This window comes from Orycteropus afer, unplaced genomic scaffold (assembly GCF_000298275.1).
Source record: "Orycteropus afer afer isolate SDZICR_OR568_19922 unplaced genomic scaffold, OryAfe1.0 scaffold00023, whole genome shotgun sequence".
In the NCBI taxonomy this organism is placed as follows: Eukaryota; Metazoa; Chordata; class Mammalia; order Tubulidentata; family Orycteropodidae; genus Orycteropus; species Orycteropus afer.
In genome coordinates, this window is record NW_006921610.1 from 3,574,732 (window position 1) to 3,596,166 (window position 21,435).

General features: G+C 36.6%; 1 protein-coding gene across 1 annotated transcript in view; it reads right to left on the reverse strand.

Moving 5' to 3' along the window:
* Positions 1 to 21,435, reverse strand: part of ARL6IP6 (ADP ribosylation factor like GTPase 6 interacting protein 6) — a 37,336-nt gene that overhangs the window by 11,805 nt on the left and 4,096 nt on the right. The window contains exon 3 of the mRNA XM_007934924.2: positions 6,458 to 6,590. Within this exon, the coding sequence (XP_007933115.1) occupies positions 6,458 to 6,590 (133 nt within the window). The remainder of the gene's footprint in view (positions 1 to 6,457; positions 6,591 to 21,435) is intronic.

The following is a 21,435-nucleotide window of genomic DNA, read 5'->3' on the forward strand; positions in this document are numbered from 1 at the left end:
ATGAGGCTACTGAAAATACTATGTGTTAGGTTATGTACACCTTAGTCTTTAAAGCGACATCTCTGCTCTTTAACACTTTAAAGAGGTCTTTTGCAGCAGATTTACCCAATATATTGTTTGATTTCTTGATCGCTATTTTCATAGGCATTGATTATGCACCCAAGTAAAATGAAATCCTTCACAAGTTCAATCTTTTCTCCATTTGTCAGGTGGCTTACTGGTCCAGTTGTGAGGATTTTTGTTTTTTTTACATTGAGTTATAATCCATACTGAAGGAGCTCTGGTGGCGTAGTGCCTAAGACATCTGACTGCTAACCAGAAGGTTGGTGGTTCAAACCCACCAGCCACTCATCAGAAGGAAAACTAGGGAATCTACTTCCATAAGAGATACTACCTCAGAAACCCAAGGAAGGGTCACTTTGAGTCAGAATTGACTTGATGGCAGTGAGTTTCATTTTTTTGGTTTTAGTAATCCATACTGAAGGTTGTAGTCTTTGATTTATGCAAATTAACTCCAGCTTTAAAACACGTAAATCAACTTTTCTTACAAAATGGGCTCATTTTGGAAGCCTCAATTTATTTTAGTTTTAGATCCCTTCAAAGTTAAAGTCTTGACTTACAGGTTAAAGAAGTATATGGTGTTAAATTGGACTTCTGATGTAAATTTTTTCATGTCAGCAATAATACTTTTATAATTCTCACTACTGACTGCAATCAAGGAACACTTTTAACTTCTCTAAAACTATGGGCCTTGATCTTTGACTATATAAAGTTGTACAAGGCAAACAAATTTAATGACTTAATTCACTATTTTCACATACCATTGTTACTAATCTTTTCCAATCTTACTTAAAATATTAATGAACTTTCTATACTGTGCATTTGGCTAGAACCATCAGTCGTTGTTGATGTTGTTATGTGCCATCAAGTTGGCCCCGACTCATAGCAACCCCTCCTTGGGTTAAACACTATCATTTTCTGTCAAATTTATTTTCAGATATAATGTAGCATTTCTACACTATTGGTAAGTGCTGTCGAGTCATTTCGACCCATAGTGACCCCACATGACAGAGTAGAACTGCCCCATTGGTAGGTGGGCACTATTATAATCAGACCAAAAAAAAAACCACTTACTGCCATTGAGTTGATTTGACTCATAGCAACCCCTCCTTGGGTTTCCGAGGCAGTATCTCTATGGAAGTAGATTGCCCAATCTACCTTCCAAGGGGTGGCTGGTGGGTTTGAACCACCAGCCCTCTGGTTAGCAGTCAAATTCCTTTCTATTTTGAGCATGCATAATAACTATAAAACTGCAGTTATATGATTGCACCACTAGATGGGGCTTGTGCACTGGTAATGTGAAAAAAAAATGGGAGGACAAAAACAGTGAGATGTTAACAGACTTTGACGGGATTTGGCAATATTGCATGAGAAAATGCTACACAGAAAAAGCTCAGAGTACCTGTTAATTGTCAATAAAATGATATGGTATAAGTTAGTGAAGTTCTTCCCACTCATTTCATAATGCAGAGCAGTTTGCCTAGTGAGCATTGCAAAACACTATAAACTTGCAGTTAGGTTCTACCTATGTCACATGCAAATTATTTTATATTGTGTAGGTCATTTAAACTCCCTGGGACTCAGTTTCTTTATATGTTAAAAAATGGAAGACCTAGATGAATGATAACACCTAGGGGTATGGCTGAGGAATTTTCACCCTAATTTTTAAGACATCCCTAGTAATCCTAGAACACTAGTTCTACTACTTCCTACTTTATCAAGAGGACTTAAATAAAAGTTTGGTATTGCCACTGTGCCAGTCTAGAATGAACTCCCAGATTATTTGAAGCTCTGCATTCTCTATACATGTATTATTTTTGCATGGATAGGTTACATACTTAGATGCATTAACTCCTGGAAACCATAATTAGATAATCATAAAATGAAATCTGACTATACATATACTATCATCATTGCCAGCCATGAATTCACTGACAAAACGTAATGAATGAACAGGCACACTGATGAGAAATGAACTGGAGATTCTTACTAGACAATGTCTTAAGAGTGAGAAAATGAATTATAAAGCAGTTAGAAGTGGGGAATGCCTATATTGCCAAGGAATCTAAAGTTATTGCCCCTGTCTCTTGTTCTTTAACACTATAACAAATTGTTCAGTAAGTCTTCCACGTATTCAGAAAAATATTTGACCCAAATACTTAAATGCTTGCTTCCTAAAGGAGAAGTCTATATATGCAACATTGCAGGATATCTTTTTAATTCAACAAAGTTTGAGAAATATGCCTGTTGGAAGTCCCTTAAGTACCTGCCTGAAAAATACAACTTGCAGAGTTTTTTAAAACTCCTTAAACCTAATCAAACTCACTGCTGTCTAGTTGTATCTATCTGACTCATAGCAACGCCTCCTTGGGTTTCCGAGGCGATATTACTACAGAAGTAGATTGCCCAATCTTCCTTCCAAGGAGTGGCTGGTGGGTACCATTTCCTAAAGGTCTTGTGCTCATGAAAAAGTGAAAGTTTCTAAGACATTAAGCATAAAAGAGTAAGTATGAAACAAAGAGAGTCAAATGAATATGAAGTAATGGTATTATTTATAATACCAATTTCTCCTAGTGAATTATTGATCCAACACTGAATATTTATTGATGTTAATTTTTTTTCTTTCTTACTCTTGACTAGTATGAATTCCCTACTCTAGAATGAATGCATACATTTCTATGAGAACACATTGACAGCCACAGTTAACATACTCTTCTCAATTTATTTTCCACATCAAATTGGTATTCCAAGGTTCTGTTATTTTATTTACTTAAAAGATCATGTGCTTAAATCTGCAAAAGATAGCAAAAAATTGCCTTTATAACAAACCAACTAAATATGAGTTTTCATTCTCTTCATGTTTAATATTCATGAAGCTAGAAATAAAGAGTATCTCTAACTAAATCGTAACCTCAGAAAGAAATAAAATCTGTATCTTTCCTTCCTTTAGTTTCTACTTACCTAAACAGACTTTTAGTAAATTATCTTAGATGTTCCCTCAAATTAATATTAGATTTCTTTTGGGGAAAAAAAAAAGTTTTTATGATGATTGGTCTCTAAAGGTATTTAAAACACTGAAAATTCAAAAGAAACAATGAATAGGAAATGTTCCAACACAATGTTAAATAAAAAATTAGACTACAAAACAGTATGGACATTGTGATCTTAATCTGAGTTTTTTAAATATGAAAAAACAACAAAAAGACATATCTTACTTCTCTAATTATGGATTACTTCCATTACTTTACCTTTTGTTTGTTTAATACAAAGAACCTGCATAACTTTTATATAACCAGGAAAACTTTTCATATTAATACCATCACTTATGTAGGTAATAAATGAGTTGAATCGACTCAACGGCAGTGAGTTTGTTTTTTCTTTTTTTTAACTCTTATGAAAGTATTTTTATGAAATTATCATACTGCACATAATTAATCAGTCCAACTCCAAAGAAAATAAAGTCTGAAGGTTTCAACTTTCGCAGAAGATAGAGAAGTTGTTTTCCTGTTACAAGCACTCTCTCTACTGGTGACAGAGAGAATATACTTATTCTCACATTTCGGAAGTAATTGCTGATTTTCCACAAGCACTAGAGGGCAAATTTTCACTATGAAACTTTGAATTTCGCCAACTTTCATTACATTTATAACATGCCTTCTTTGGGGCTGTAGTATCTGTTAATATGTGACAATTTTTAGATTACAGTTTGACTGCCATGAAATAGCTGATTTATCATATACAAAATCAACTTACCCCTAGTTAACATAATTAAAGGAAATTAAAACTATGTATTTACATATTTAACCTATACTTTTATGGCTGTATTAACAAATTTATAATTTAAGTTTCTGATCTGACACTATCTCATATTAAACCTGAATGACTAATTACTACACTGAAAAATGAGGTCCTCACCACTGGATCTGTTCTAATGCCTAAAAGAAAAATAGTTAAAATGCCCTCAGTTTGAAATGCAGATCTTTAAGAAAATATTGAAATATTTTTCTCTAACCCAAAAAGCTTCTAACATTTATAAGGCTTTTGAATTCCAGTGGTGGTAGAAAAGCAGCTTAGCAGGAAGATGCCATGCCAAGAAGACAGAAGAGCAACAGTAAAGTCACGACATCTCAAAGTACATCATTTGCATGTGGTTACCGTGTAGGGTACACTGCAATAGCTAAAGGTGAAGTTGAAAAAGTAGGGTGGGGTCATCTGGGGAAGGATTTGCTATGCTATAATACTTACGAGTTGGACTTTACTTTGAAGGCAGTGGGAAAGCCACTGAAGACTTTTAACAAGGGAGAGCTGTAACTTATCTATTTTTAGAAAGATAGTAGAATGCAGGGCAAGTTAGAAGAGTGACAGCTAGGAGGACAGGATATCAAGGTGTCAAATACACTGGCTAAGGCCTTAATTAGGACAAAATCAACGTAAAGAAGCTGTCTTCCAAAGACATTTCAAGAGGCAGGATTGATTGGATTTGGTGATGGAATAAATTCAGTGAGAAGGGTTACAACCCTTGATAAGTTGGTGAATGCTGCTATCTTTACAATTAAGATTAAAGTTTTAATCATTCTAAGTGCAAGGTGCCTTTTGAAATCCAGTTAGCTAGATACACTGTTGTTACGTGATGTCGAGTCAGCCGTCGAGTCAGCCCCAACTCATAGAGACCCCTCCTTGGGTTTCCGAGGCAGTATCACTACAGAAGTAGGATTGCCCAACCTTCCTTCTGAGGAGTGGCTGGTAGGTTTGAACCACCAGCCTTCTGGTTAGCAGTCAAGTGTGTTAGGCACTATGCTACCAGAGCTCCAGCTAGATACCCTAGGTAGCTAGAAATGTAAGGCAGGAGTTCAGGGGAGAGGCAGAATATAAATAAATGAAATTCAGAAAAAAATAATTCTTCTTTTTAAAAAACTTCTGAAATGAATCTCATTATATTAGACTTACACGCCTTGTTTAAGTAATTGATGTTAACAGGCAAGAAAAGAATGCATATTTGAATAGAATGCTGTATCACTTAGCAAAATAAACTTTCTGATGAATTATATTCATGTAAACTACGGGATGTTAATTCCACTGTTAAGTCTAACTCTTAATCAATTTAGATTATTAATTAAGCATCATCCCTGTTACACACAAAGAATACATTTATTAGCAAGCATACAACATATATTTCATGTATACACTTTTTTAAAGTCTTTTTTTTCCCCCAAAGTCTTATATATAGTTAAGACTTTAAAAAAGAATATACGTGTTTCCTTTGAAGTGATGTCAACAAATTTTAAAGATATAATAAGGCAAAATATATGGGAGTTTATTAATAACGAAAACCAGTGATCCCAGTCATTATTTGTAACTATCATTAGTATAGGAACTCTGGCGGCATTGCAGTAAAGCATTCATCTGCTAACCAAAAGGTCAGTTGTTCAAACCCACTGGCTGTTTCATGGGAGAAAGATAAGGCAGTCTGCTTTTGTAAAGATTTGTACCTTTGGAAACCCTTTTAGGGGTGTTATAAGTTGGAATCGACTTAATGGCAGTGCGTTTTTTTTTTTTTATATATATATATAATTGGTATAAATTCACATTTATAGAATCTCTCAAATAGATTTTTCTATTTAATCTCTAAAACGTATCCATGAGGTGGGCTAGAGGTGGCAGTAGTAACAATAGTAACAACTATAATAAATATCTTTAACAGAATTTTCTAATCTCTCCACCCACTCACACAACCACCAACTGGTACGCTAAAGATATGAGAAGTTCTTATTCAGTAGTTTGTATTTAAAATCTAAGTTTTCTTGGCATAAATAAACTCTACCTATTGAATTTTCAAACACTACCAACTGAATTTTCTCAAAGTCCTTGAGAGAGGAAACACAGAACAAAGAAATTTAGTATTGTTATTCTATGAAAAGCATGTAATCTACTCCACACATTAATTGGGTAGTATAAATCCATACTAATTACCACACAAAGTAAATCCTGAAAAAAAATCCAAACCAATTATTAAGTCATTTTAAGCCTCATCATTGATGCATGCATGAATCTAGTAAAACTTTCCAATTGTTGACATTAACTTTGCCTTCACAAACATGTTTTGAATGAAATTACACCCCCTAAGGACAAAGTCAGCAAAATTTAAGTTCCTACATCCTTTCTTATATTCCATTTTATTAAAAAGGCAATGTATTATCTACATATGGAGTTTAAAATATTCGTATCCACTTTTCTAAAGGTTGAGACCACAAGCTGAAAACATTGTCATTTATGTTTCAGACTAATGACTAGTACCTCAACATCTTATTTCGTAAAGCAGGGGCTTTTCTATTTATTTTAGTATTTTTTAACAGAGTTGGAATGGGTTAAACAAAGAAACAGAGACAAGAATACTTACTTGAATCTGGCAGGTGAAAGGGGAGTAGGAGGAAACATTCCTGGTTCAAAAGAATCAAAGTAAGTCACTGTCCAAGAAAAGCTGCAACAGGAGAATCCTGCAGTTAGGGATATTATAAGCAGACTCCAGAATCCTTAATGCGAAAAGAAAGAGGAAAAGTTCAATTGTTAACACCAAAACAATTTAAATTAAATCAGTATGTTAATGCTCAGAAGATCACTGTATTTCTGATCTTCTGAGTTACATGGAACTGATGTTATAATGAGAGACTTACGTTTAGTTCAAACTAAGTCACACTGAAATATAAGTAGAAGTGATATCATTTTACATTTTAATATGTGAAAAACAGTAAAAGCTCATCTTACAGACATAGCTCTCATCTTAAATTTTGTAAAATTCAGCTATAGAAAACACTGTTTATTAAACATTTTCCATTTCACTTCATTAATTATGACTTACCATCTTCCATTATTTGGTGCTAAGTGATTCATTTCACTTTCGACATATGAATTAACTGACATATGAATCCTATTTGTAGCTTTCTTATAAACATTATAAACCTATGCTAATTCTTTAATGCTGCTCAGTATACAAACAAAAGTTAACATCCAATTTACAAATGCATTAGGATCCTAGATTTTATTTGCAGCCAATCTGGAACTGCATTTTCCCATAATAATCAACTCAAAAGCATGATACTATACTGGATTCAAGCAAAGGTGAAAAGGTTAAGAAGTGGAAGGATGGAAGAATAAACAAAATGATAAGTGTTGCTGTTAGGTGTCACTGAGTTGATTCAGACTCATAATAACCCCATGTGACAGAGCAGAACTATCACCTAGGATTTTCTAAGCTGTAATCTTTTTAGGAGCAGATTGCCAGGTCTTTCTCCTGTGGAGCCACTAGATGGTTGGAAGTGACAACCTTTCAGTTAGCAGCCAAGTGGGTAATCACTGTACCACCAGGGCACCTTCAAGATGCCAATACAAAAGAAGAAATCATTTTGAGTATTTTAAGATGCTATTCATTCATCAAATAATGAGTTTTATTTGTATCCTCTTAAGGATATAAAAAGGATGACTTATTCTAATGATTCTAACTCCAAGATTATAAATGATTACTGTAAGACGGATAATACTGATAAATAAGTGGCCAACTCCATTAAATTCAGTAAGGAGTATAATTCTATTTTGATGTCAAATTTTCAAAATGCTTTCATAAATTATTTAATCATTCGACAAAATATATTGGGGAGCTACTTTGTGTCTGCAACTATTTTAGGTGTTTGTAATAAAGTGGTGAACAAAACAGACAAGAACATTGTCTTCATGGAATAATTCTGATGGGCCAGAAAGATAATTAACATTCAAACTAAATGAAATAACTATAGATTGTGATAATGATTTTGAATAAACAAGATGCTACCTTATAGAAAGATATATTATCAGAAAATGTAAATTTTATGAAATGTCTCATTCCAGTGCTTCTGCCCTCTCTGTTCCTTCTCCCTGGAATGTGTTCTTCCTTAGCAGAGGAAACAGGACAAAGCCATAAAATGAGAAACTACTTGGTATGCTCAAGGAACAGAAAGGAGACCAGTGCAGGCAGAGGATGAGAAGGCAAAGAGAAGAAGAAAATGAAGTTGGAGAGTAAATAGGTAGGCAGGCTCCCAACCATGCAGGACCTTATATATTGAGAGGTTTTATTTTACTTCCAAGAGTAACAGGATATTACTGAATTGAGGGAGTGACATAAATGTGTTTGCTTATAAAAGATTCATGTTTATTATGCCGGATTGGGGAGAATTAAACTGGAAACATAGTAAAAATTATGATGCTTGGGGAAAATTATTGTTGCTGCTGTTGTTATGTGCTGTTGAGTCATCTCTGACTCACAGTGACCCCTCCTGGGGTTTCCAAGGCGGTCTCTCTATGGAAGTAGATAGCCCAATCTTTCTTCTGAGGAGTGACTGGTAGGTTTGAACCGCCAACCTTCTGGTTAGCAATCAAGTGCCTTAGGCACTGTGCCACCAGAGCTATACAGAAATCAAAAGCTTCCATATATATGCAGAAAGCATCAAAAGATGGAAGGAATACACAGAATCACTCTATCAAAAAGAACTGGCCAATGTTCAATTGTTTTAGGAGGTAGCATATGATCAAGAACCAATAGTACTGAAAGAAAAAGTCTTAAGCTGCACTGAAGAAACTGGAAGAAGAAACTGGAAAAAGAATCAAGACTCCAGGAATTGATGAAATACCCATTAAGATGTCTCAACAAACAGATGCAGCACTGGAGGTGCTTACTTGTTTATGCCAAGAAGTTTGGAAGAGCTACCTGGCTGACTGGAAGAGATCACTATTTGTGGCCATTCCAAAGACAGATGATCCAATAGAATGTGGAAATTATCGAACAATGTCATTAATATCAAAAACAGTTGCAGCTGTATACTGACACAACTGCCAGAAATTCAAGCTGGATTCAGAAGAGGATGTGGGTCGAGGGATGTAACTGTTCATGTCAGATGGATCTTGGCTGAAAGCAAAGAATACCACAAAGATGTTCACCAATATTTTATTGACTATGAAAAGGCATTTGACTGTGAATCCTAACAAATTATGGATAACATTGCAGAGAACTCCGGAATTCCTACACACTTAATTATGCTCATGAGGAACCTGTAGATAGACCAAGAGGCTGTCATTCTAAAATAAGGGGATACTGTATGGTTTAAAATCAAGAAGGGTGTGCATCAGGGTTGTATCATTTCACCATACTTATTCAATCTGTATGCTGAGTAAATAATCTGAGAAGCTGGACTATATGAAGAAGAATGTGGCATCAGGATTGGTGGAAGACTCATTAACCACCTGCAATATGCAGATGACATCATCTTTTTTGCTGAAAGTGACGGTGACTTGAAGTACTTACTGATGAAGATTAAAGACTAGTCTTCAGAATGGATTACACCTCAACATGAAAAAAATAAAAATCCTTACAATCAGACCAATAAGCAACATCACAATAAAAAGAGAAAAGAATGAAGTTGTCAGCGATTTCTTTTTACTTGGATCCACAATAAATACCCATGGAAGCAGTAGTCAAGAAATCAAATGTCATATTGCACTGGACAAATCTGCTACAAAAGACTTCTAGACTTCTTTAAACTGTTAAAGACTAAAGTGCGCCTAACCCAAGCCATCATATTTTCAATAGCCTCATATGCATGTGAAAACTAGACAATGAATAAGGAAAAATGAAGGGGTTTTTGAGTTGTGGTGTTGGTGAAGAATACTGAAAACACCATGGACTGCTAGAAGAACGAATGTCCAACCGCAATATCCTAGGAAGGGAGAATGGCCAAACTTTGTCTCACCTATGTTGGTCATGTTGTAAGAAGGAATCATTCCCTAGAGAAGGATAGCATGCTTGGCAAAGAAGAAAACCAACCAACCAAACCTACTGCCATTGAGTCATTTCACACTCATAGCGACCCTCATTGCGTTTCTGAGGCAATAATCTTTATGGAAGTAGATTGCCTGGTCTTCCTTCCGAGTGACAGGTGGGTTTGAACCAGCAACCTTCTGGTTAGCAGTCAGATGCCTTAGGCACTGTGCCACCAGAGCTCCTTTGGTAAAGCAGAGGGTCAGCAAAAAAGGGGAAGATCCTCAATGACATGGACTGATACAGTGGCTGCAACAATGGGCTCAAGCATGTGTGAGGATGGCACAGGATCAGGCAGTGTTTTGTTCTGTTGTACATGGGGTCACTACGAGTTGGAGCTGACTAGAAGGCACCAAACACATCATGGAGTTAAGGACCTCTGGTGGTATAGTAAAGCACTAACCAAAAGGTCACTGATTTAAACCCACTAGCTGCTCCACAGAAGAAAGATGTTCCGTTAACAATTTACAGCCTTGGAAATCCTATAGAACAGTTCACTCTGTTCTAAAGGGTAGTGAGTGGCTATGAGTCAGAAATCAACTTGATGGCAGCATTTTTTTTATACTATGAAATACTATTCTGGTGTGTATTAAATAAATAAATAAAAAGTTCTCTATGTACTAATATAGAAAGGTCTCTCTCCAAGATACACCAGTGAACCAAATAATTAGTCAGAACAGTAATATAGACCTATAGTAAAAAGGGGAAAATAAATGTGCATTTATTATGTATATGTAAGCAAAAATGAATATATGTTGTTGTTAGCTGTTGAGTTCATTCTGACTCATGGTGATCCCATATGTGCAGAGGAGAACTATTCCATAGGGTTTTCAAGTCTGCAAACTTTTAGAAATAGATTTCCTGTCTTCCAAGTACCTCTGGATGGGTTTGAACTGCCAATCGCCACCTAGGCACTCTTGTATACACACACACACACCACACGCACAACATATTAACATATAACATATTAATAAAACTTCTCTGGAAGGATACATACTAATTACACAATATTGCTTCCTTATGCGGAGAGGCAGAGTGGCTGGTGTCACTGGCTTGAAGAAATCTTTTCAATGTATACTCTTCTATACTTCTTGCATTTTGAACCCTATGCCTGTTCTATCTAGCAAAAAAATTAGAGTGAAAAAACATTTCCAGTGAGTCATTTTTGAAAGGAGGAGGGGCATGGAAGTTATTATCCACTCTTTGCGGAAGCATATTAAAACTACTTCCTTAAGACAGGTTTACTAAAGACACTACTACTGATGAGCATGTTATCTCATGCTTTAGGAATAAAGATTGAGAACACCAGAGAATAATTTCTAAATTATAAAATTTTGTGGCTGCACAAAATGAGATGCCTTTAGTAAAGAGGTAAGAAATGAGTATTGGACTGTGTGTAAACCATCAGAAGTACATCAATAGACTGATAAAACTGCTAAAGTATAAAGTGAGAGCAATTGCAATTAAGCATTAAGAAAACTATGGCAAGGTATTTTGAAAGATCAACTTTTTTCTCCTCATAGTTCGCTTTCCCTTCCTCCCCCCTAAGATATAGTGGGCTCTGTGGTCACTGCTCAAGAAGTAGGATGTGGCAAAGCACAAAGAAGAAACAGGTCAACGTCAGCTGTGGTACAAAAAAAATTAGGGGAACTACGTAGACTGGCAAGAGGAGGAGTGTAAATATAGGTAAAAATGTCTTGAATATATAGCAAGATGAGTTGATTGGGTATAGATAAAATGTGTGAAACAAGGGGTGAGGGCTTTATCTACAAGGAAAGATTTTCCTGGAATGAAGAAAGAATATTGTGTTCCCACTTGTGTATACAGAGAGGGTAATGCTTCTGGGATTTCCTGGGAGAGCTATCTAGAAGAGGACACATAACCTCAGATGGAATATTGCTGTGAATATAGTATCTTGGCAGACAAACCCAGAGACAATTTTGCAGATGTTTCTGTCCTCAGTGGGGCACAGAAATAGGAGACAGTCATGTGGCTAGAAACTGCCACATCTGAAGGGACAGTGTGATAAATATGAGGGCTGGTTCAGCAGTAATTCACCTGAACAAATACCTAAAGGACCAGATTGTTCTCCCCTATCCCAATATCTTGGCACAGTGTCAGCTCCTTAACCCAACCTGTGATTGGTGGGCTGAACCTTAGTAAAGAATGAGGCAGAATTTTCCTGTCAGCCCAGTGAAATAAGGGATCAAATTAGAAATTATAAGACTGTTTGTAGCACAAACTATGGGGTGGCTTTACTACCAAATAGCGTTCAGCTGTGGTTCAAAACCCACCAACTGCTCCATAGGAGAAATATGTCTCAGTCTGCTTCAGTAAAGATTATAGCCTTAGAAACCCTATAGACAGTTCTATTCTGTCTTATAGGGTCACTGTGAGTTGGAATCAACTCAGTAGCTGTGGGTTTATATTACCAAACATTTGCTATTTGCTATATTTAGATAAGCAGCTCTGTAAATTGGAAAATAACTGGCAAGTTTACTCTAACATTTAATACATAGTATGTAAAGTCTCTAGAATAAAGATGGCAATTAAGTAAAGAAAAAGCAAACATCCGTGTCTGCAAACTTCTGCGAAATAATGAAATTTACAGATATCTAAAAAAGTGAAGAAACACAGTAACAAAAAAGGGAGGCTTTCCAAAGCCTATCAAATTTTTTATTCAGTTGCATTAATGGGGGCACCTTCAAAATAATGAGTATTACTACTTTTTCAGAAATGACTAATATTCCATGATCTAAGTGTTTGCTTCACATTGGGCATATCTGATTATTATATATTCTTTTGAACTAACCAACAGTTGCATGACTGATAAGTGAAAAAAAAAAAAAACTGCAATATTGCGGTCTAGAAACATTTCATGATTCTGAAAATTACTCAATTCTTTATGAGTAAGCAGAAAAGCCATACACTGTTGACAGCTCCCAACTAAATTCGTTATGTATCTCCAGAATCCTGAAGCTAAACATGTTTTTTAAGCCTATTTTACTATAAAATCCACATGTATTTTTAAAAGGTACAGAAACATATAAAAACAAAGTTAAAGTCTTCCTTCCCAAACTCAACAACTCCACTCCTAAAAGCAATCACCTAAGAGTTTGTTGTGTATCTTTTCAAAACTTATACAGATTATCTAGGTAGTTACATGGAGATAGTCAAGAACAAGTATCATAAACACACACACATACCAGTAACCAGCTGTTGGGCTGACGCTAACTCATGGCAACCCCATGTGTGTCAGAGCAGAACTATGCTCTATATGGTTTTTCAATGGCTGATTTTTCAAAAGTAGATCTCCAGGCCTTTTTCCCCAAGATGTCTGGGTAAACTCAAATCACTTACCTTTTGGTTAACAGCCGGGTATGTAACCATTTCTGTCATACAGCAACACAATACATAAATAACATATTTTACACAAATAAGATTGTAAAATTTTAATGTACTTTGCTTTTTTCATATAACAATCTATGTTGGAGGCCTTTCTTACCAGTACACATAGCCACAGTTCCACTGCATTTTATTAAAATTGTAGTTTGTTACTATAAAAAACAACACTGTAAATAACAGTCTTGTTCTTGTGTGTATATTTGTATAAAGGTATCTTCACCAGGTGCAGAGGGCAGGTGCAGAGGGCTGGAACAACTAAGGGAGATGAATTTGTCTGTCAGTCTGTCATCCTGTGGTGGCTTATATGTTGCTGTGAGGCTGGAGGCTATGTCACCAGTGTTGTAAAATGCCAGCAGGGCTACCTGTCGTGGTGCATAGGTTTCAGCGGAGCTTCCAGGCTCAGACAGACTCAGAAGAAGGAAGAAGCCATTCACTTCTCAAACAACTGGCCAGTGAAAACCTTATGAATAGCAGTGAACCACTGTCTGATATATTACTGGAAAACTTTATGAATAGCCCTGAAACACTGTCTGATATAGTGCTGGAAGATGAGCCTATTAGGTGAGAAGGTGCTCAAAATTTGACTGGGAAAGAGATGACTCCCCAGAGTAGAGATGACTTTAATGATATGGTTAGAGTAAAGCTTTCGGGACCTCCATTGGCTGATGTAGCAAAACTCCAAGTGAGTAGAAACAGATGCAAACATCCATTAATAATTGGAACATGGAAAGTATGAAGTATGAATCTAGGAAAATTGCAAGTTGTCAAAAACGAAATGGAAAGCATAAAGATAAATACCTTAGACATTAGTGAGCTGAAATGGACTGATTTTGGCCATTCTGAATCAGACAACCACATGATCTACTATGCCGGGAATGACAAATTGAAGAAGAATGGCGTGGCATTCATCATCACAAAGACTGTTTCAAGATCTATCCTGAAGTACAATGTTGTCAGTGATAGGATAATATCCATATGCCTACAAGGAAGACCAGTAAATACTACTATTATTCAAATCTATGCACCAACTGGTGACTGGAACGCAAAAGTTGGAACCAAAAAGAGTTACTTGGTAGTTGGAAAATATGGCCTTGGTGATAGAAATAATGCTGGAGATAGCATGACAGAATTTTGCAAGATCAGCAACTTAATCACTGCAAATACCTTTATTCAACAACACAAACTATGGCTATACACGTAGATTTCACCAGATGGAATACACAGGAATCAGATTGACTACATCTGTGGCAAGAGACAATAGAGAAGTTCAGTTATCTTCGGTCAAAACAAGGACAGGAGCTGACTGTGGAACAGACCATCAACTGCTCATATGCAAGTTCAACTTGAAGTTGAAGACAATTTAAAACAAGACCATGAGAGCCAAGATATGACCTTGATAACATCCCTCCTGAATTTAGAGACCATCTAAAGAATAGATTTGATGCATTTAACACCAATGACCAAAAACCAGAAGAACTGTGTGATGACATCAAGAACATCACCCATGAAGAAAGCAAGAGGTCAATAAAAAGATGAGAAAGGAAGAAAAGACCAAAATGGATGTCATAACAGACTCGGAAACTTGCCCTTGAGCAGAGAGTAGCTAAAGCAAATGGAAGAAATGACAAGACAAAAGAGCTGAACAGAGCATTTCAAGGAGCAGCTCAAGCAGACAAAGCCAATTACTATAATGAAATGTGCAAAGACCTGGAGTTAGAAAACCAAAAGGGAAGGACACGCTCAGCATTTCTCATGCTGAAAAAACTGAGGAAAAAATTTAAACCTCAAGTTGCAATACTGAAAGTTTCTATGGGCAAAATATTGAATGATGCAAGAAACATCAAAAGAAAATGGAAGGAATACACAGAGTCACTGGTCAATGTTCATCCATTTCATGAGGTGGCATGTGATCAACCACCAATGGTATTGAAGGAAGAAGCCGAAGTTGCACTGAAGGTATTGACAAAAAAACAAAGCTCTAGGAATCACGGAATAACCACTGAGATGTTTGAACCAACAGATGCTCCACTGGAGGCACTCACTTGGTTATGCTAAGAGATATGGAAGACAGCTGCCTGGCCAACTACCTGGAAGAGATCCATATTTGTATCCATTCCAAAGAAAGGTGATCCCACAGAATATGGAAATTATCAAACAATATCATTAATATCACATGCAAGTAAAATGTTACTGAAGATATTCAAAAACAGTTGCAGCAGTATATTGACAGAGCACTTCCAGGAATGCAAGCTGAATTCAGAAGAGTATGTGGAATGAGGGATATCATTGCTGATGTCAGATGCATCTTAGGTGAAAGCAAAGAATACCAGAAAGATGTTTACTTATGTTTTATTGACTATGCAAAGCATGTGATTACGTGGATCATAACAAATTATGGATAACATTAAGAATGGGAATTCCAGAACATATGATTGTACCTATGAAAGGAGGCTGTTGTTCGAACAGAACAAGAGGATACTGCATGGTTCAAACTCAAGAATGGAGTGTGTCAAGGTTGTATCCTTTCACCATACTTATTCAACTTGTATGCTGAGCAAATAATCTGAGAAACTGGATTATATGAAGAACGTGGCATCAGGACTGGAGGAAGACTCATTAACAACTCGTGATACACAGATGACAACTTTGCCTGCTGAAAGTGAGGATGATTTGAAGCACTTACTGATGAAGATTAAAGACAATAGTCTGCAGCATGGATTATACCTCAATATAAAGAAAAACAAAAATTCTCACAACTGGTCCAATAAACAGCTTCACGGTGGATGGAGAAAAGATTGAAGTTGTCAAGGATTTCATATTACTTGGTTTTATAACCAACACCAATGGAAGCAGCAGTCAAGACATCAGACAACATATTGCATTTGGCAAATCTGCTTCAAAAGACTTCTTTCTAGTGATAAAGAACAAAGATGTCTCCTAGAAGACTAAGGTATGCCTAACCCAAGACATGGTATTTTCAATTGCCTCTTATGCATGTGAGAGCTGGACAGTGAATAAGGAAGACCAAAGAAGAGTTGATGCTTTTGAGTTGTGGTAGTGGAGAAGAATGCTAAGAGTACCATGGTCTGCTAAAAGGACTAACATATCTGTCCTGGAGGAAGTACAGCCAGAATGCTCCTTGGAAGTAAGAATGACCTACTTTGGTCATGTTGTCAGAAGGAATCATTCCCTGGAAAAGGGTATCATGCTTGGTAAAGTGGAGGGTCAATGAAGAAAGGGAAGGCCCTCACAAGACAGACAGACACAGGGGTCGCAACGATGGGCTCAGGTATAGCAAGGATCATGAGGCTGGCACAGGACCAGGCAGTGTTTCCTTCTGCTGTGCATAGGGTCACTATGAGTTGGAGACTACTTGATGGCACCTAGCAATAACATCTTCAACCAATTTCTGGAGAGTTACTATATCAAAGAAAGGTCTTTAGATAAACACATAACCTTTCTTCTCTTCTCAACACTTCAATTTTCATCAGTTGATAAGACAATGGAAATTCATCTTTTCCATCACTGAAAATCTTGGGCTCAATGTTTTCTCCTAAAGCAAAGATGGGGGTAGGGTGAGCAATTCTGACTCTAATCCTTTAGCTAGAGTTTCACATTCACATATCTAAGGGTGTATTTTGTTTGGTTTATTTTTCAAGGTTAAGTGATTTTATCTCAGGATAAAGTTATGTTTGAAACATTCTGTATTTCTATAAAACTTAGTGAAGGGATTATTTACATTTCAAATATTCTTTTCAGTAGTTTTCAGATGGGATGAGGCAATTTCTAGAAATGTTAGGAAATGGAAGGAGCAGTTGCTATGTAAATATAAGCAGCAAAACCAGAAAAAAATTCTCATGTTCCCACATTGGGACAGGTTTATTAAAGCATTATTTATACACTCTTCATCAAATTTCCCACCATTAAGTAAATTATGGGATTAAGTGTGACACAGCACACTGATAATTTCTAAGTGCTGTTTTAAAACTTACTACTTAACAAATTCAGGGTTTGAAACTGTTTAGAATGATGAAAAAAATGATAAATTATGTCAGTAGGGAAATATTAAAATTCTTCTTCTTATTATTCTATGAAACACAACAAATTAAAGAGAATGAGGTAGCTCTATGTATCATGACAGAGAATGAACTCCAAGATAATGAGTAACACTGAGGAATTTTCAACAATTTATACATTTTTTGCTATGTGGCAATCCTCTCAATATAACAACATTCTTCCCACTGCCTCCCTGGGTTCCCCGTTTCCTTTAGTCCTTCTTTCCTGCCTTCTGAGCTTTCATTATGGGCATATGCTGCTCTTTTGGTCTGGTATGGTTGACCATTCTGAGGATTTCATTCCTCACGTGTATTGCTGTTCCCTTTGTATGTCTGTATATTGTTTGGCTGTAAGCTGATTCCCAGGAATGGGTTCACTTACTCATTTTTGAATTTGAGAGAATTCTAGGATATCATCTGAAGCCCAGTCTTGAGATTTTCCTTATGTGATCAATTTTAATATCATTGTTAGGATCTAATGTGATGCTTCTTTTCGATTCACTTAATAATTGTGAAAACTGTCAATTTGTTCCTCTTTGCCATTTTGAGTAGAAAATGAAAAATTCTGATTTCTGAACTGTGTTTAATGAAAGCATATATAAAGAGGGGTTCTCTAGAATTCTTTTAAATCTTCTTGAAAAAATGATGCAATGCTTTGGGAAATTAACTATGAAAACTTAAAAGATAATATAACAGTATGTACTTTTTTCACTACCGAATCATCCTCTAGGCTATGAGTCGGCAAACTTTTTCTGTAGAGGGCCAGATACTAAATATTTCCTTTCCACTTTGCAAAAAACAAGGTCCCTTTCATGACTATTCATTGCTGTTATAGATTGAAAGCTACCATGGATAATACATAAAGAAACTGAGGCTGTGCTCTAAAAAAACTTTACAAAAACAAGTCAGAATTGGCCTGTGGGGAGCAGTTTGCAGATGTGTGCTCTAAAAGATTCCATTATTCTTCTGTTTTCATATTATTTTACTCTTTTGGGCATAGTTGAGGATAACTGATGAATAATATTAATAATGGAATAATAAAGTATTTCAAGATTCAGGAAAGACATACCTGATCCTTAAGATCCCAAAAAGGAGTCCTGGTGGTACAGTAGTTAAAGTGCTCTGTTCCCAACCTTTTGCTCAGCAGTTCGAAACCTACTCACAGAGCTAAGGGAGAAAAACATGACAATCTCGTTCCACAAAGACCATAAGCCTTGGAAACCCCACGGAGCAATTTGACTCTGTTACATAGAGCAACTTTGAGTCAGAATTGACTCATGGACAGGTTTTTTGGGGGGGGGTTTGTTTTGAACTAATCCTGAATCAACCCTTACTGGCAACAAATTCTTCATTACAATCACCTTCACTTGCTGCATGTGCAACTTTTCAGTCACTGGAAAGTCTTTTATTGCACTGACATAACGCTAAAAAAAAACCCAAATGCACCTGTCTGGCATACCTACAAATATGATTTAAAGACTACAGCAATAGATCTTTTTTGTAACACATGGACTCCCTGAATTATTACATTTATAAAAAGATCCAATGGACTAATATGGCAACTTCAAAATTAAAAAAGTTTTATCGTATCAAAGATTAACTCAACTTTCTCTTTAATCTTCCGAAGATCTACATAAAAAGTAAAAATCATGAAATATAATCCTTATGAATAAAATGTCTCAAGAATATTGAAAATGAAAAGTGAGTGCAATGGACCCTTATGGTACACTGAGAAACTAAACAGACTTTATATATGTGATAGTTGAAGATGTGTCAACTTGGCTGGACTCCAGTTGTGAGTGGTGGTTCCCACGATGGATCACATGACTGAGTTCTGAGCGGCGGTCTGCCCAAGGGGAGTTTCCCCAGGGGTGTGGCCTACCTGCAATGCTATCCCAAGGACAAACTGGAAGAACGGCATTCCGGACTATATACTTCCTTGAGTGAGCTGCTCGCCGCTTGCCCTGGAGGTTTCGGATTCATCCTTTGTTGGGAACAGCAACCAGTGTGCTGCGTGCCAGCTTGATTCTCTCGGCTCTGTTGTGCTTACAGGAACCAGGCGGCTCCGGGCCTCATCTCCTCCAGAGACGAACTTTGTGGCTTGAACTCCTCTGCCGTGCGTGCGAAAGCCAGGCGGCTCCGGGCCCCATCCCCCTCCAGAGATGAACTTTTCAGCTTGAACTTGTTGGCTTCTACACGCTTGTGAGCCATTTACCTAAGATAAATCTCTCTCTCTCTCTCTCTATAAATATATATATATACTTTGCTGGTTTTTGTGTTTCTCTAGAGAACCCAATCCAACACAATATATAAGATTAAACATACTTAATTAACCCCTTATCCAGGAGCTCTTGTAGCGTAGTACCTAAGGCACTTGACTGCTAACCAGAAGGCTGGCAGTTCAAACCCACCAGCCACTCCTTGGAAGCATGGTCGGGTAGTCTACTTCCGTAGTGATACCGCCTCAGAAACCCAAAGAGGGGTCACTATTAGTTGGGTCCGACTTGACGGCACATAACAACAACAACCCCTTATCCAAACCAAACTTACTGCTGTCAAGTTGGACACAACTCATAGCGACTCCGTCTTGGGTTTCCGAGGTGGTATCACTACGGAAGGAGATTGCTCAACTTTCCTTCTGAGGAGTGGCTGGTGAGTTTGAACCTCCCGCCTTCTGGTTAGCAGTCAACGTTACTGATATCTATTACCACTTTAAGAATCACCTGAGGATCTAGTTAAAAATGTAGATTCTGATTCAAATATATCTAGCATGGAAAGGCAAATTCTCAGCAGAGGGTAGAAACAGAATGAGATGGTTCAAAGTCCTGTTCCAAAGGTGCTTATTTAACAAGACCCCAGATAATTCTCACATATACCAAAATGAGAATCATGTGTATAATTTGCTTACTAAGCTATGACAACCTTGGACTAGGATTAAATTGCAACAACAAAAAATCTGCAGCATGCAAAACTTTTATCAGTCTGTCCAGAAAGAGAACTCTTTCATGGTAGAAGAGTTACTGTGTTCATATTATTTGTTTCTAATAACCAATCCACTTCCAAACAAACCACTAGGGCAGTATGCAATAAAATTTAAATACCAGTCATTGAAATATAAAGATGATAAAAGCATGTGAGGGCCGTAATAATTATGTCAAAATACAGAGTACCATATAATCAAATATTACATTTAACTATGAGGTTCCTCATAACCAAAGCAAAATAAATACAATGAAATTATCATCTGATAAAAGTCTGCATGCTTTTTCTGAACACAATGGATGCCTTCAAACTACAGTTTTTATTAAAAATTGAGAGTTGCTTTTGTCATGTGAACATTTTTGTGTCAACTCTAAGTATACAATTTCACTGGTGTTTTCTCAGAGGTAAGTTAATGAATCAATATATCTTGATATCTAATCAACTCAGGGTTGATTTGGAGTTGTATACAAGTCAAAGTTTGAGAGAAATACTGGATTATCTTTTTCAACTATCAGCAGCCTCAAGTGGACTTGTAAGTGGAGTCAATTCAAAACATTATTCTGTGAAGATGCTAACTTCTGTTTTTCTCCTGAACAGAAGAGAATTCTAGCTTAGGAACATGTAATGTTAAGTGTTATCCTGGTCACTTCAACCTGGTAAGACCTTTATCATTTTGGCACTGCTTCTCTAAATTACAGATTTTCAAGAAATTTGTTTTCTAGATAAGAATATTATCTATCACATATTTTATGGAGATATATCGACTAGAAACACAACTATACTTACTTTAAAAACAAGCATCTCTTGTCAATTCCAATTCATAGCACCCTACAGGTCAGAGTAGAACTGACCCAGTGTTTCCAAGGCTATGATCTTTACAGACTCAGACTGCCACATCTTTCTCCCACAGAGCAGCTGTTGGGTTTGAATGGCCAACCTTTTGGTTAACAGTCAAGTGCTTAGCCACTGCACCACCAGGGCTCCTTCTGTAAAATAAAGCACTCTACACTCAGGCCTGACTCTTTCCTAGTCATTAACTTATTCAAATATGCCCAATGTAGCTAACTTTTTTTTTTTTTTTTAAATATAAGT